The sequence below is a fragment of the Mustela lutreola genome, chromosome 1 (genome assembly GCF_030435805.1).
Source record: "Mustela lutreola isolate mMusLut2 chromosome 1, mMusLut2.pri, whole genome shotgun sequence".
Taxonomy (NCBI): Eukaryota; Metazoa; Chordata; class Mammalia; order Carnivora; family Mustelidae; genus Mustela; species Mustela lutreola.
This window is the reverse complement of record NC_081290.1, coordinates 71,329,415-71,347,294: the sequence shown is the minus strand read 5'-3', so window position 1 is coordinate 71,347,294 and position 17,880 is coordinate 71,329,415. Positions and strand designations below refer to the sequence as shown.

At 43.1% G+C, this 17,880-nt stretch overlaps 1 protein-coding gene across 1 annotated transcript in view; it reads right to left on the bottom strand.

Moving 5' to 3' along the window:
- Positions 1-17,880, bottom strand: part of TBC1D9 (TBC1 domain family member 9) — a 121,533-nt gene that overhangs the window by 67,418 nt on the left and 36,235 nt on the right. Inside the window, exon 2 of the mRNA XM_059168266.1 lies at positions 3,072-3,182. Within this exon, the coding sequence (XP_059024249.1) occupies positions 3,072-3,182 (111 nt within the window). The remainder of the gene's footprint in view (positions 1-3,071; positions 3,183-17,880) is intronic.

Genomic DNA, 17,880 nt, shown 5'->3' with positions numbered 1-17,880 from the left:
CTAAGGTAGCTATTGGGTCCTTCTCCCGTGTACTGAGAGAATGGCCATGGAGTGCTGGCTTAGAGGAGCCTGGGTGGCTCGGTAAGCCTGTCTTCTTCAGAGTTCCAGCTTTCCTCTTCCTTTAACCCTGATCTCCTCCATCTTGCTCCAATCCCCACCCTACACTCCTAGGTGGTTTTCTCCATGCCCTGCACCCTGATGCCATTCCTTCATTTGCCAGATGGCATAGATGACTGATACATATATTCCATCATTTCTTATGGGGCTGTTTGCATCTTAGCCAGAATAACTTGAAAGGGATACAACATTACAATGTCAGAATTTCAGGTACCATTAAATCCTTGGGGGCATACTCCAGGACCTTCTGGCAGCTGGAAATCACACCCAGATAACCTCTCCTACCTATGTAAAAGGCCAGCTGAGATTCTTGCATTTAGCTGGGCACCCTGGGATCAGCTGGCACTGCATGGTACTGGTTCACACTGGGCTATAATTGAATATTTACTTATGTTCTCAAGAGCAGAGACCGGATCTAATTATCGTTATATCTTTAGATCCTAGCACAGCACTTCCCACCAAGCAGAGATCAATTTAAAGACTGAGCAAAGTCAACTGAAAGAGCTCCCAATGGCCAAAGCTGGAATGATCTGAGCAACAAAATAAAGTAGCACTGGACTCCTCCAAAGTATAAAATCAATATGCATAGATTCTATACTGATAAAAATAACTGAATAAATTAAAACTCCTCACTCCTTAAGGGTGGGCTGTGCATAATGACTTCTGGAGAGTAACAGCATGGAAAGGGGAAGAAAATAGTTACATACCAGTGGAGGAACTCAAAAAATACTACTTCAGCTGGGTGAGTGAGGAAAACCTCATTAGTCATAAATTAACAATATGTACCCTTGCTTGACACAATTTGATAAAAAATAGCACTTTATCTCTGTGATCTCCTTCAAGAAAAATCTTTGTCTAATCATGAGAAAAACATCAAATTCCGATAGAGGGACACTCTACAATATACCTGACTAGTAACTTCCTTCAAACCTGGCAGGGTCATCCAAGACAAGGAAAGCCTGAGAAACTTCCACAGCCAAGAAAAGCCTGAAGAGACATGACAACGAAATATAATATAGTATCCTGGATAGGATCTTGGAACAGAAAAAGGACATTAGGTGAAATTTAAATAAACTGTGGCTTTTGTTTAATAATAGTGTATCAAGGGGAGCCTGGGTGGCTCAGTCAGTTAAGCGTCTGCCTTCAGTTCAGGTCATGATCCTAGGGTCCTGGGATCTACTCCCATGTCAGGTTCCTTACTCAGCAGGGAGCCTGCTTCTCCCTCTCCCTCTGCCTGCTGCTACCCCTGCTTGTGTTCCCTCTCTCTCTGTCAAATAAATATATTTTTTTAAAAAAAGTAATAGTATATTAATATGAGTTCATTTACTAAAACATACTAAGATGTTAATAATAAGGGAAACTGTATGTGGAGGGTAGATGGGAGGTCTCTGGACTATCTGCCCAACTTTTCTATAAATCTAAGACTGTTCTAAAAAATAAAGTCTATTAATAATAATTTTAAAAAATCACATGGAGGTGAAAAAATGTAAAAAATTAAGTGCTTGGTGCCCTTGCTTTTTCTATGGTTATATGCAAAGCTAAAAACAAATAACTAAAAATAACTTTAAAAATAACTAAAAACAAATAACTAAAAAACTCTTGGCCACTTTGGATTAAAAATCCTTGTGAGAGATCCAATAACGAATGGCAGGGCTGCTGACTACCATTTTAAACACAGGACATTATTATAGATTATGATCAGAGAAAAAAAAATCCCTACTCAAGTAGGAAGTACTGTGCTTGGATATGTAAGTATTACTGAGGATGCCCAAGTAGTCCCCATGTTCCTCTTCATTTCCCAACTGCCCATGGAGTTAAGTTGGGGTCATGTGACTGGTTCTCGTCAACATAGTATGAGTGGTATGTGACACGTCCGGGCCTAGGAAGTTAAATGTGGGTGTGCCTCCCCCCAGTGTTTAGAGCAGCAATGTCCACAATAGCCAAACTATGGAAAGAACCTAGATGTCCATCAACACATGAATGGATAAAGCAAATGTGGTATATAGATATAATGGAATACTATGCAGCCATCAAAAGATGAAATCTTGCCATTTGCAACAACATGGATGGAACTAGAGGGCATTATGCTGAGCGAAATAAGTCAATCAGAGAAAGACAATTATCATATGATCTCTCTGATGTGAGGAATTTGAGGCAGGGCGGGGGCTTATAGGGGGAAAGGGAGGGAAAAATGAAAGAAGATGGGACCGGGGAGGGAGACAAACCATAATAAGAGACCCTTAATTTCAGGAAACAAACTGAGGGCTGCTGGAGGGGGTTGGGAAGAGGGATGGGGTGGCTGGGTGATGGACACTGGGCAGGGTATGTGCTATGGTGAGTGCTGTGAATTGTTTAAGACTGATGATTCATGGGTGCCTGGGTGGCTCAGCTGGTTATGCGACTGCCTTCAGCTCAGGTCATGATCCTGGAGTCCCAGGATCCAGTCCCACATCAGGCTTCCTGCTCAGCAAGGATTCTGCTTCTCCCTCTGACCTTCTCCCCTCTCAGGCTCTCTCTCTCACTCTCTCTCCCTCTTTCAAGTAAATAAATAAAATCTTTAAGAAAAAAAAAAAGACTGATGATTCATAGACCTGTACCCCTGAAATAATACAGTATATGTTAATAAAAAGTTTTTTCTTAAATTAGAACACTCTGGGAAAAAATACATGGGTGTGTCTCTATCTCCTACTTTTCCTGTCTAAGTTGTCTTCCTGTAGAGGCTTTGTCTCATGATAGATGGAGAAGACCACAGGACCCAAAGGAGACTTTGTCAGAGTGAGAAAAAAACCTTTACCATGTCAAGCCATTAAGATTTGGAGTTCACCTCCTGAAGTGGCTATGTTTAATTACCCTACAAGACCTAGCAACTGTATTCCCAAACAAAGGTTCCTTTCCTTCTGGCAGAAAGTTGTTAATCATACGGTTTCTCCATATTTCTGAATATGGCTACTTACCACAGGCGATGGTCCAATAGACCAAAGAGTCTGGAGTCTGGTACAGGATTCGGTAAGGAGCCACCCGGGCACTGGAGTCCAGCACGACATCAAGGGTACCCACGAGAAGGCCTGAGGACAGAGAAGGGAGGAGAATGCTTAAGGGTTTCCACATGCTTCCCCCAAATTCCCAGAGGCAGTGTCAACACACCCTTTCTGTTGGACCTCCCAATGGTCTTCCCCTACAACCCTTCTCGATGGCCCTTATCCTGTTGCACTCCACCCTGACAAGTCTTCATCTTAAACAGGTTGATGTTGGCTCCACTGTTTCTTGTTCCAACAACCTCCAAGAGAAACTGCCTAAGTTGGAAGGCAGTATATTGGTGTCAAAACTAATGGGAGGCTGGAAGCCCAGTCCCTGGTAGATGCTGGTATTTACAAATGCCTACTGAAAATAGAAATAGGGAAGGTATTAAGTATTTATGTGTTAGTGTCTCTGTTTTATCTACATTAGGCCCAATATGCATGATTTCCTCCCCCTTTTCACCAAAGAAATAAATCCTTGGGAAGCAGTCACGTCTATCTGAGTCAGTGTGCCAGGCTGGCCTACATATTATTTTAAACTGTCCCACTTTTCTTTGTATTGAAAAAGTATAGGTCAGCTCAGCAAGCATCAAGTAAGTACCTACTATGTGCAAGGCAAACCCCGTGGGCACAAAACACAGAAAGACAGAGTCCTTAAGGTATTTATAATCTAGTAGGGGAGTCATCTAACACTTGTTTAGGAGTGAACAAGGGCTGGGAAACAAGCATTTTCGCATCTCAGTGGCAGAGTCCTTTGGCATTTATCACATCCATCATTAAAACCAGAGATGGCTGTAGATGAGTGCCCTCTCCAAGGATGCAGGAATTAGGCTGAGGATCAGGAAAGGCTTTGGGGTAGCATACAGTGGCATTCCGTGGGTCAGGAACCTCACTGATCTGTCCAGACCCTGAGGGAAAGAAACTTGCCCACATCATCCAAGTCCAGGAAGCCTGAACCATGAGCAAATGAATTTACCTACTAGTTTGTGAGAAATGCAAACACTCTGTACACCAGTGCTCACTTAAGAAGAGGCAGTGTCTTCTGTTTTCAGGAGTGCAAATCTATCTTATAACCACCATTCCTCCAAGTCCCCCCCACCCCAGGAAAGTGTGCTTATTTATCTATCCGAAACTGGGATTAGGCACCAAAGGTTTTCTCCGCTATTCCAAAATAACATGGACACACTCACAAATTCTACAAACTCAAATAAACTAGATCCCTTACTTGGCAGGATGAATCCAAAAGATTCCCATAAAGTAAATACCCATAATTATTCCAAAATCAGACAGAAATCGGCACAGAGCGGGATGTGGACTCAGAAGAACCAATTAGGAACTCTGGCTAGTTTTCATCTCAGAGCAAGACATCTTATTTTCAATGCCTTGGTTTTCTCAAGGATAAAATACAGACAATATCACAGTTACAAGATTGTTCTTGTAATAAGACTGAATATAACAGGATTTAAGGGCAAGAGACTGAGTGGAAAAAGGGGTTAAGAAACCTGTCTGGAACTTGCCAAGACACTCCTTTATTTAATTTGACTTCTACTTAGACGGCATGTTTATTAAAAATGGTTTGGGTTACTGCTGATAGTGCTTGAGGCTGAGAGGGGAGGCTAACCGTCCCCAGGCTCCCTTGCTCGGCTCCTGCTGAAAATAAGCAGCATACTGGGAAGTACAGAGCCCAGCGCCGGGCTCACAACAGGATTTTCATGAAGTTCTGCCGAATCTGAACCATAAGTTCTTCTGAAACTGTCACCACAAGTATCTCTTGAAGTGTTGTCTTGTAACAATGTCTTGTGGTTTGGGTCCCACCATATCACCATATCGAATACCTTGATGTGTGCGATACCAGTGAAATTCACTTCCTTCTGCCCTGGCAGCCTGGGGTCCTGGAAAGAACTAGATTGCTGAGTTCAGGCGAGCTCCGTTCTGGCTCTGACTCTGTAATAACCAGTTCTGTGGTGTGGACCTGCCACTTCACTTCTTGTTGCTTTGACTGGCTCCATTGTAAAGGGATCGTCATAGCACTTGCCTTCCTGAACCAGCGTTATTCATCAAGAAGCCCTACGAAAGGTTTAACCACGGGCAAGTCCTACAGTTGTCCTTGGTCTTTGTCCAAGGACAGGAACCCATCTGGGTTTACTCCAAACCATAGTGACCATAGCCGATCTGAACACACCAGGAAAAAGAAACTTCGAAGTGGAAATAAAATCATTTGTTAGATCTGGCCTGTACGAAATACAATATGGCCTGCAGTCTTCCAAGGGGTAAACTTCCACATAATGCCACACATGTACGCATTTTGGTTTTCTCTACCGTGGCATGGATTTACTGCAAAGGCTTCTAATTACTTTTCAGTTATCTGCAGATGGAAGAGTACATTAACAGGAAAAGCACAAAAGAGTGCCGGCTAAACTGGATTCCCTCTGATGTTAACTAGAAATACAAGCATATCATTCATCACTGAGTATTTATAATACTTCACTCTTCTTTAATCAAAAGAAGAAACGAAATCCCCACAATACTGGAAAGGTCACATACGTTGGTTCTAAGGAACACATACTTCATTCTGGGCTTAGGGAATTCAGTCAGCCCACATGGTTCAATGTGCCTCTAGAAGAGTGTCATCACAGATAAAGCTTCTTCCAAGGGCAACCACAGCTCACTGGGCAGAGAAGCCAACAGAAGCGGTCCCAGTTCTGGAATACTTCATGCCACCACTCCACTCTCACACCCAGGCTCCCTGAGCCTCAGTTTCCCCATCCTTCATGTCTCCCTAGACTTCTATACGCTGTAAAACACAGTAGGAAGAGACTCCGGAAAGGTTCAAGCTGATCCACTCATCTTGACCACCACACAGGTCCCCAACTGAAAACCATCTCCAATACTCATTAGCCTATGTAAAAAATCTCCAGTGTCACCCAGGGACAAAGAAAACTGAGCTGCTTAAAGAAGACCCCCCAGAGTGAGGGCTTCTGATGGACACCAGCTCATCAACGCCCGAGTGTGAATTTACAACTGGCTCCGCCAGCTTCCACTAAGATTTAGATGAAAACAAACAGGTTTTCATACCAACCAGAGGGTCCATGCTGAAAATATTTGAAACCACAGACAGTATGATATTGTAACACTCGCGTGAGGAGAACGCATGATTAGAAAACTGTTGTGAGAATTCTTTGAAAACTTAAGGTACTAGACATTCAGACAGAAAGTAATACTGTGAATCAAGGTACGCAGTTGGCCTGCCGAATCCGTTCATACAGTTTTCTTCCACATGAACCCAGATGTGCCCTTTCCCTCTGTAACCAGAATTCTCCCTCTATTCAGAATGCCGTGTTTATCGGTCAATTCTCACTTCCCACTGCCTGAAATGACAAACTCCTGTGTATTTAATACGTCTCCTTCTATCCCTCCTCCCCTCCAAGTTCTGCTTCTGTAGTACCTATTGAGTTTATTCAAAATTGATTGTACAGGGCACCTGGGTGGCTCAGTTGGTTAAGCGACTGCCTTCAGCTCAGGTCATGATCCTGGAGTCCCAGGATCGAGTCCCACATTGGGCTCCCAGCTCCATGGGGAGTCTGCTTCTCCCTCTGGCCTTCTCCCCTCTCATTCTCTCTCTCTCTCTCTCAAATAAATAAATAAAATATATAAATAATATAAATGTATTATTTATTAATATATAAATATATTTATTAATATATAAATATATTTATTAATATATAAATAAAATAAAAAATAAATTAAAAACTTTTTTTTTAATTGCTTGTACATTTTGCCTCTTTCCACAAGACCTTAGGGTGGAAGCTGACTCTGACTCCTGGGTCCTGGACTTTGCTTGGAGCACACACAGTAAGCCCTGAACACGTTTGATCCGTGGATGAGTTGGCTAGTTTTCGAAAACCTGCAGAAGTCATCACTGTGCCGCCCAAGCTCTATGGATATGAAGAGCCACGACTCTGGGAGAGGGGAAATATTCCTCCCATAGCCCCCATCCATACAGAGTCCTGGAAGATGGGACATCTGAGCCAGAGAATCCAATCCCCCCCTTTCCCCCTCCCAAAATAAACCAACCCAGCAATCAAGATTTTCTTAGAAGTTTTATTACTCATTCCTCTGAAATGGCTGTCAAAATACTGAACCTTTTATCATTTCCCACACGAAGTGCTGTTTTAGCAGCTGCTCTAGTCAGCTATTTCTGGTGTTAAACAATCTTTGATTGCCTAGGATAACTGAGTCAAATTATGGCTCTCAAAATAACTCTTCCCCACATCTACCTACTGTATTAGTTCGGGGGCATCTTGTAACATAAAAATGCTGTTTTCAAGGAGACTCAGAAAACACTACAAAATTGGTACGTTTAGGCTTCCCATCTGCCTGCGGGCACTGGAGGGTGTGTGATACACACATAGGACTCGCTCACTCTGCTCCCGCGTCAGGAGCGTGCTGGACAGGTAGGAACGTGCCCAGGACAATGATTGATCACCTCCTGACGATCCTGAAATAACTTAATGTCAAAGTGGACAAGATACTAAAGCTCATTCAGCCTTCCTCTACCCCCTCAGCCATGCAACCAGTCCGAGGTCTACAATGAAAATGGCAGCAGAAAGGTCAAGGGCACAGGCAATCATAGCCCCTCCGCAGAGAGTGCCACGGACCCCTCGGCACTATTGTTCAACAACGTATTTCAAAACCACAGCAGAGTATAGGAAATTACAAATACATGCGCCACTACTCTTTTAACATCTGGCCTTATCTGTTTTGTTTTGTTTTGTTTTTAAATAAAGAAAATGTAACACACATAGGAAAGGTCCCTTTAATGCCTCCCTGATCCTATTTCCCTCTCTCCCTCTCACCACTGTCAGGCTGTTTCATATTCTCCCCATCCAGGTCCTTATACTTTTATTTCCCGACGTGTATGTACGTGAATGCACACTTGACACTGATGTGCACTTTAAAATTTACCATAATGAGAAGAGTAGATATTGTCTGGCAACCTGTTTTTCTTTTTACGCAATAAAATGATTATAAAATTTACCCAGGTTAGACTTGTAAATTTGATTCACTCATTTAAAATGCTATATAATATCCACAGTATAAATATAAGTTACTCTTTTTCCTAATAAAGGACACTTGGGTTTACCTCCAATTTTTTTCCTGTAATAGGCACTACAATCATTTTCTTTATTTTCTTTATATATGATGTTTTAAGCATGTGAAGACATTTTAGAATGCAACTGCTGGGTCACAGGGTAAGTTCGTCTTTAAACCTTATCAGACATTACAAAACTGTTCTCCAAAGTGACTGTGCCCAACATACTCTTACCAGGAAAGCTAGACAATATGTTTTCCACAATGGTCCCAACACTTAGTATTATCAGTGTTCTGGGTTTTGTTTTTGGTTTTTTTTTTCACCAGTCTTCTCCAGGATGAGAAATAGTATCCATTTGTTTTCGTTTTTAAGTAAGCTCTACCCCCAGCATTGGAGGCTTGAACTCACAACTCTGAGATCAAGCATTGCATTCTCTACCAAGAGAGCAAGCCAGGGGCCCCTCCATTTGTTTAAATTTGCATTTTTTTGAATATTAAGGAGTTTGAGTACCTCTTCCTGTTTACTGGCTCTTCCGGTTTCCTATTCTTTGAGCTATTTGCCCTTCCCATGGAACTGACTTGTGCTGAAGATCCAGCTCAGAGTCAGAGTTTAGAGGCTCCCACGAATATATACCCTGATCAATTCGTTTCACCAAATACCCACTGATCTCCCTAAAGCCAGGCAGGCAGTATGCTCAGACTTGCTTCTTTATACATATTCTATTTAAATGGGGGGATTTGGGATCAGTATTTGCAAACCCCTCTGCACTCCTCCCATGGAAAGTTTCTGCAGGTCACAGGCTCCCACCTTCTCCCACCTCCTGCTCCCAAGGTGTCATTGATACATCCTCTGTGGTCTTAGCACTGACATAGGGTTACCTGCTCTTAGGCAGAAGTAATTACACAGTAACACCCAGAAGCAGCAGCGGACAGAATTATAACCTCCAGCCAACACCATAATTTTTTCACTTCTTTTAAAGAATCTTGTTTGTAGTTTCTTCCCACCAGTTTGTGAGCTCCTGGAGAACAGGCCCAGCCTTGTTTACCTTGGAATTCCCAAAGCCTCCAGTTTAAGTCCCTCAAGTTATGCTGAATATTTATAAATTGGGCCACGAAGTTTTCACTTTGATGGACATTTGGAGAAACCCAGAATTATTTTCCAACCTTACTCAGCTACCATAGCAGAATACCATAGTTCTAGCAAAGTGACCTTAAATAATTAAAACTGTCTAAGCATCATTCAATGAATGGAGACCACTACTTGAGAAAAGGCTGGAAAATCCCACCTCGGAGAGTGCGAGGTAATACAGCTCAAACTCACATCTAAACTTTTTACCACGGGAGATCAAATTCTCTAATTTCGGAAGTAATCTGAAATTTTTTTTTAATGAAAATTGAGATTTATCTGGAATTAAGGTGGATCAAAAGCAGAGATCTTTAGGGAAAGCACAAGTCTTTTTATTCTCCTACTTTCGGAAACTAGTTCAGAGTTTGGCAGTTGTTGCCAAAAGACCATAAAATTACCGCAAGATTGAACCAGCTGAAACTCCTGCACCCACACTCAGACTGGTAAACAATTTGTTTTGCATTCCACACTGGCCAGGGGGCCACGTGAGAGATCAGAAAAACCATCCTGCATACAGTGAGGGGGAGGGGGAATGCTGGAATTGTCAGGTGAGGGGTCAGCTCCAGAGCTCTAACACACCCAAGTTCATAGTACCACCATGAACGATGAATGTAAAGTACTCAGACCAGCACAGTGTCCCTGAGAGGGGTCATGTCTGTTCTCTGGGTAAGGAGCTGAGGCACGTAGGTATGTTGGGAGAGATGGCTGGGGCTGGAGATGGGGGCCGTGAGTTTCCTCAGTTTCACAACCTCAAAGAGTCTAACAGCCTTTCTCAAGTACTGACTAAAAGGGAGAGACCCGTCCCAGTACTGGAATTCTACCTTCAGTGTAGACTGTCTCGGCATGCTTTTATTTTAAGTGTTGCTTACTTTCTGCCCCCACTAGAGGGTTTAGGTGAAGACAGTTTTTCAACATAGTTCAAACTACTGTAGCTGCTTCAACAGGCCGTCCACAACTCTCTCCTCTCAACCTCAATAGCTGTGTGTCACAACACCATCCCAGCCACACATATCATGGCCGCCTTACAATACAACGCCTCTCTCTTGAGGGGACAGAGGAGAGAGCCATTTTATACACATACACACACACACACACACATACACACACAGGGATTTGTCACCATTTATGGAAAGATGAACCAACGAGCAGTCTCGTAGTGTAGGAAATACACTGCCAGCTCTGTCAATTAGGACAGGACTCCTCAAACTGTTTCTGATCAAAAATCAGTTTGGGTTTGGTTTCCAATCTGTTACAGACTGATACTTCTGTCAGATATGGTACATGTGAAATACTGTATCTCTAGAATATGAAAAAAAGACAAAAAGAAGTCTCCTATTTTTTTTTATTATTTAATTCAACAAATTGCTCTAAGTTTCTAATTGCTTAATCTCAATTTCTGTTCTTTAGCTCAAGGCAGTGGTAACGCACGGGTTGCAAACCAGTACTTTAAATAAATAGCATTAAGTTAGGGACGGGAAGGCTGGAGGGCAGTAATTCCCTCAGGACTGTGTTTATTAGACTCATACGCATAGTTTTGAAGAGCACATTCAATCTGGAATACACATTTTTTACTTGGGAAATTAAAACAATTGTCTACCCAATGCAAACTAAAAGGAAACTCGACAAAATCATTTCTTAATTGAAGGCAAGAAGACAGGAATGGGGGAGGCATGAGGTTTTTGTTGTGTATTTATCCCAAGGGCACTGGTTTAGTTAAGTGTGGAAAATCTACAATCCTGCATCAGCTGAGCCTGGGAGACCCCTGATGCATTTCTTACCAAGAGAGGGGCAGGCTCTGGGGCAGAAAGACGAAGCTTGGAGAGGCAGACTACTCCCTCTGTAGTATTTCAGGCTAATTCTGGATTGCAGGGTCTTTGAAATTCGGGCTTGCTTATAAGAGTATGGTAGTTCCCTATCCATGGTTTCACTTTCTCCCCAGTCAGCTGCCATCAGAAACAGACCACCCGCCTTCCGATCTGCGGTCAGAAGGTCGACAGTAGCCTCATGCTATGGCACAACGTGTACATCATCCGTTTCGCTTCATCTCACCACACAGACCTCCTCTCGTCTCACGTTATCACAGGGAGGAGGTGAGTGAGCACAGAACGAGATGCTATGTCAAGTGTGGGACACGTGTATTCTTATAATTGTTCTATTCTGTTAGCAGTAATTGTTGCTAGGCTCTTTCTGTGCCTAATTCATAAATTGACTTAATCACAGGTATGTATGTCCAGGAAAAACCCAGTGTGTACCTGGGGTTCAGGGCTAGCCACAGCACTGGGCATCCACGGGGACCTAAGACTGTATCCCCCACAGACATGGGAAGGTGCTGCCCACAGAAAGTGAGGGTTCGAACGGACAGAAAGCAGCCGTGACTTTCCTACTTTCCACCACAGAAGAGAAAGCACACAGGCGGGATTATACCTAAAGCAACTGCAGAAAACTGGAATTGGAAGAGCATTTCCTCAGGAGAGCCTTCATCACACAGCCAATTAGCATGTGCTGCTCAAATATGCCAAGCACCCCTGAAGGCCCGAGCTTCTAGCAGCTGCTCCACTCCACCCTATAGGTCATACACGCCTCCTCCTACAAAAACAGAGAGCTGTTGGAATAGACTTTTCCTTCTCTTTGGGGCCGTGTCTGAGAAGGAATCACAAAGATATTTCAACACCTTCCCTAACACCCTGGTTAGGACGACCTACAGAATTTGCAGGGCCCCTGGCAAAAAGAAAAGGCAAGTCCCCTTGCTCAAAATTCTGAAGAATTTCAAGACCACTAGTGGAACATTCAACCAACATCAGAGCCCTTTGAAATGCAAGTTCCTGGGCTACACGGTACAAGGCCACATCCCCAGGAGGCCAGTCCTGACCCCAGCGCTGCCCTGGCGATTTCTTCCCCACAGACAAGCTTGTTGTCAGCCTTTCATCAGGGATTCAAGTTTGCTATGATAAAGACCAAGGCGTACAATGAACTGAACTCATTCAGAAAACACGGTGGGCACCTGTGTGTTCCAATTCCACAAACAAGCATTGGTGGTATAGTGGTGAGCATAGGTGCCTTCCGATTATGCAAACAAGCCCTCAACCCAAGAGGAAGGTAGATTCACTTTTGTTACATTGCCAGCTGCTTCCATATATGCAGCAGCAAGGTGTCCTGGTGCTAATCTTGACTGTAGAGGCAGGTATGAAAACTTGAGACTGATGTTTCAGGGCTGGCCAAGGTTAGCCTGTAGAGCAAAGACAGAGGGGTCTTTCTGGTGCTGGGCAGAGTTGTTCACTGTGAAGCCCATCATTTCTAAGAGGCAAGCCACATCCACCACTCCAGGGAAACCTGGGTACGATGCCCCCCATCTACCTGCTCCCAGATGGGCCACATTCATAGGTACTACTCACTCGGTCCCAAGATCATTGCCAACCCTCTTGATTCATGTAACCCCTTATCCACAATGAATTAATATCATGAAATAGAAGCAATTATGAATTTTAAATTACATTTAGGTAATGACCTAGTATGTCCAAATAATTGTATTTATGCAATGACAGACATTTAAAATCATGCCCTTGGGGCGCCTGAGGGGCTCAGGCAGTTAAGCGTTGGACTTCAGCCCAGGTCATGATCTCAGGGTACTGGGATCCAGGCCTGCACCTGGATCCCTGCTCAGCAGAGAGTCTGCTTCTCCCTTTCCCCTTGCTCCCAACTTGCGCTCTCTCTTACATAAATAAAAAATTTAAATAACAAAAAATAAAATCATGCCCTCAAATGATAATCCAATGACATGGTGAAACATATCTAGTATATCATGTGAAGCAAAACTAAAATTTTTGTTCCATATATTTCCAATCAAAATAGAAGTATAGTAGTATTACATTATAAACTATAATACCTGCATTCTTTTAAACTTTATTTTTTCAGTGTTCCAAGATTGTTTATGCACCACACCCAGTGCTCCATGCAATATGTGCCCTCCTTAATACCCACCACCAGGCTCACCCAGCCCCCCACTCCCCTCCCCTCCAAAACCCTCAGTTTGTTTCTCAGAGTCCTCAGTCTCTCATGGTTTGTCTCCCTCTCCGATTTCCCCCAACTCACTTCTCCTCTCCATTTCCCAATGTCCTCCGTGTTATTCCTTATGCTCCACAAGTAAGTGAAAACATATGATACAATCGACTCTCTCTGCTTGACTTATTTCACTCACCATAATCCCCTCCAGTCCAGTCCATGTTGATACAAAAGCTGGGTATTCAGGGGCACCTGGGTGGTTCAGTGGGTTGAGCCTCTGCCTTCGGCTCAGGTCATGATCTCAGGGTCCTGGAATCGAGCCCCGCATCGGGCTCTCTGCTCAGCGGGGAGCCTGCTTCCCCCTCTTTCTCTCTCTGCCTTTCTGCCTACTTGTGATCTCTCTCTGTCATATGAATGGATAAAATCTTAAAAAAAAAAAAAAAGTTAGGTATTCATCCTTTCTGATGGAGGGAAGGAATACATGGCATTATTTTTAAAGACTATAAAATTATTGGTAGGTAAAAAAAAAATCTCTTTCCTGTACTGTTCTGTGTTTCCAAACTTTTTCAAATGTACATCCAATACTTGTACGATTCAAAAAAATTTTTATCTCCATTACTTCCAACCTTCTGTTTTAGGCTTTTTTAATAAGAGAGTTAACAGTCTTAAGCAAATAAATGGTCACCATGTTTATAATAAAGCTACTAATTCCTTAGAGATGGTCCAGGTTAGTCATTTCATTGTTAGAATGAAATCCCACAGGTAGGAGGGTCAATATCTCTAAGGGTGGCATCCTCAAAATCACACTCTGATGGAGAAGGGTCTGGCTTTATCCTATAGAAATTTGTTTAAAGTTTGTGTTTTCCCTCTTGTATACAAAGTACATCAATACCGTAAGCTGATACATCTTCAATCACAAAGTATCAAATTATTTAACTCAATGATAGGGACTATATACTTAAACAACTAGCTTAAGTCAGGACGTTTATATTCCCCAAATAAAAAATATAAACACTGGGGCACCTGGGGGGCTAAGGTGGTTAAGCGTCTGCCTTCAGCTCAGGTCATGATCGAGCCCTGAGTCGGGTTCCTTGCTCACCGGGGAGTCTGTTTCTCCCTCTGCCTCTGCGGTTCCCCCAGCTTGTGCTCTCTCCCTCTCTCTCTCTCAAATAAATAAATTCCTTTAAAATAAGTAAATAAATACACAAACAAACCACAAGTATTAAATGGATGAAATTAGTTTTGCTACTTTCAATACGGGGTCTTTGTTATAATGGTAAATACCCATGGCGCTGCCTTTGGTCATATGTAAGTGAGGCAAAGAGAGAGGCTATGTGTGCTTGTATGTACCTAGGAAATGTCCAGGAAAGATGTCCATTGAACAGCTAATAACAGTTACTTCTGGGAAATGACATCGATACGGGGAGATACCCCACTGGGAAGAAACCAGACTCCTCTGACTATTAGAACCGTATTTTTTAAAGTAATTTTTAATGCTGTTGGAACTATGTAAAACCAGACTCTTGCACATATATTATAATAAAGTAATAATGCAAGAACTATTAAAGGGAAAAAAATACCACAATGAATATCCTACTCTAAGACTTTATAAAAGATGAAGCTCTGTAACCAATCAGTTCCTGGTACTCTCCGCGCGGGCCAGAAACATGGCACCCGCCCTCGGCACACCGTGACTGGGGACAGAGAGCAGGACTGTCACACTGGACCAGACAAGGCTGCCTTTCACCAGGGACTACGGTCGAGGCTAACACACAGGGCTCAGAGGTGGCCTGCAGGAAAAGATGAGGCAGACCAGTCACATCCTCTTCCAGGGAATCTGAGCTGAGAAACACTAAGAGAAAAGTCAAGTAAGCTAGAAGCAGAAGAAGCAGAAGAGTATTGGATTTCAAGGCAAAGGAATGTAGCACACAAGACAGACGACAGGGAAGCAGAAACACTGAGGTCAAAGAAAGATAGAAAACAGAGGTCAAGAAAGCCAGCCGTAGGGAAAAAGAGAAGGGGACAGAAATGAAGAGGGCAGACAAGCGTGCACGCGACCCCCCGGAGCTAGGAGGGAGGAAGGAGGAGAGGAGCCCCCTCCCCACAGCTGCCTGGCTTCCTGCCAGCCTTCCCAGCCTGGTTCCAGTTTCCGCACATCTTGGCTGCCCACACCAGGTACCCCAGGCCTGAGTTTCTTGCAGCCCCAAGCGCCCAAAAAAAACCCTAACTAACCCCTTTGGCTCATCTAAGATGAACTGAGTAAACATTCCCTTCTGTATGGCAGGAAGACTACTGTTATATAACCAAGTATCAAGGCATTAACAGCAATTTAATAATATGCTTTCCAGTCCTGCATCCCAATATTCTAGAACAGACAAAAATAGCAGCTACAGAACTGTAATTAAAATAAACATGCTATTTACAGGGGAAAGGTAATAGGAGCAGGCCAGTTTGATCACTGGGAATTCTGTCTGACTCTGATCACCTACCTGGAAGGCATGCGCCTCCCCTCGCATTCCCTCTTAAAGAAGAATTCTGGTCTGGGATGCCTCAATGGCTCAGTAGGTTGTGCGTCTGACTCTTGGTTTCAGCTCCTATTATATCTCAGGGTTCTGGGATGGAGCCCTGCATCTTTATCTGCAGGCCCTCTGCTCAGTGGGGAGCTGGCTTGAGGATTCTCTCTCTACCCCTCTCCCCTGCTAGCACATGCACTCTCTCCCAAATAAATAGATTGGTATCTAGATAGAATTCCAGGGCTAGCTCAGCCTGAATGCACCTGGATAAGGTTAAGGGCATATTTCACAGAACACATACAGCTTGTGATACGTCAAGTGAGAACAACCCTCACCTAAGTTGCAGATAAAGCTTCAAAGAGAAAAATGAGCAGGGAAGACCTGAACATAAAGAGGCTATCGTGGCACCAACGACTGGAGAAACTCAACAAGGACGCTTACCAAATATGGTTTCACTTTGCAAAGCCAGGTGGGTAGCCACAAGTAAGGGCCTTATTTTGTCAAGTTGTTCATTATAATATTATGCATTTTTCCATAGATGCAAATGACCTACATATGCGGATGAGTCCCTTGTGGAATACATGAGATCCGGTGGAGATGTCCTAATAGTTCAGGTGTGGCCTAGAAATAGCCTACGAACTGTTTGGAAAAATACTGAAATGGATGGAAAAAGGAATCAATGACAATGACCAAAGCAGTATACTGAGGTGGGGGAGCATTCCATTGCAAAGTGATTTTAAAGTCATTTCCAAGAAACTGTTCGTTTCTCATGTTATAACAAGGTCATGACACAAGAGACACAGAGCCATATGACCACCAACAGTATGATACAAGCAATGTCACTGCCTCATACACCGTCAATTAATTAGGGACTGAAGAACAAAGATGAAAGGCAAGGGAATTTACTTTTCTTTTCTTTTCTTTCTTTTTTCTTTTTAATTTATTTATTTGACAGAAAGAGCAAGAGTGCACACAAACAGGCTGAGCTGCAGGCAGAGGGAGAGGGAGAAGCAGACTCCCCGCTGAGTGGGGAGCCCAATGTGGGGCTCCACCCCAGGACGCTGGGATCATGACCTGAGCTAAAGGCAGAGGCTTAACCTACTGAGCCACCCAGGTGCCCTGGAAGTGGATTTTTCATATGATTGTTTTACTAATGAGTGGGGAAATTAAAGGAATAAAGGTCTTGTTATGTTTCTTCCCCTCTGAATTATATCTATTTTACCTAGCTCCTTAATTGGTAAGCAAGTGACGTATGTTCACATATATGTATATACATACATACATACATATATAATATACAGACATATAAGCACACACACACATACTATGATACAATATGCTTATTGAAGATATTCTCATTTCAACTGAGTTTAGACTAGTGTGGGCTCTAAAGACCCCTGGATTTCCAGATTTGGATTTAATTAAACACAACGATTCAAGGAAAGAATAAGGTTACATTGAAATAAACACTTTCAAAGTTTTAAAAAAGAAAATCATATGCAAGAACTCCTTTCATGCCAGTGTCTCTCAACCAATACACTCTCCAAACAAACAAAAATTTCATTCTTTCCCTCACCATAAACATGATTTTGTCAAGTAGTGCCTTATGTTCCCCGAATGGAGAAGATACAGACAGAAGATTTTTAGGCTCTTTCCACAGTTTGGCTATTGTGGACATGGCTGCTATAAACACACAGGTGCACCTGCCCCTTCGGATTACTACATTTGTATCTTTAGCTTAGATGTCCATCAACGGATGAATGGATAAATAAGATGTGAGATAGATAGATAGATAGATAGACAGACAATGGAATACTACGCAGCCATCAAAAAATGAAATCTTGGGCGCCTGGGTGGCTCAGTGGATTAGGTCACTGCCTTCAGCTCAGGTCATGATCTCAGGGTCCTGGGATCGAGTCCCACATCAGGCTCTCTGCTCAGCAGGGAGTCTGCTTCTCTCTCTCTCTGCCTGCCTCTCTGACTACTTGAGATCTCTCTGTCAAATAAATAAATAAAA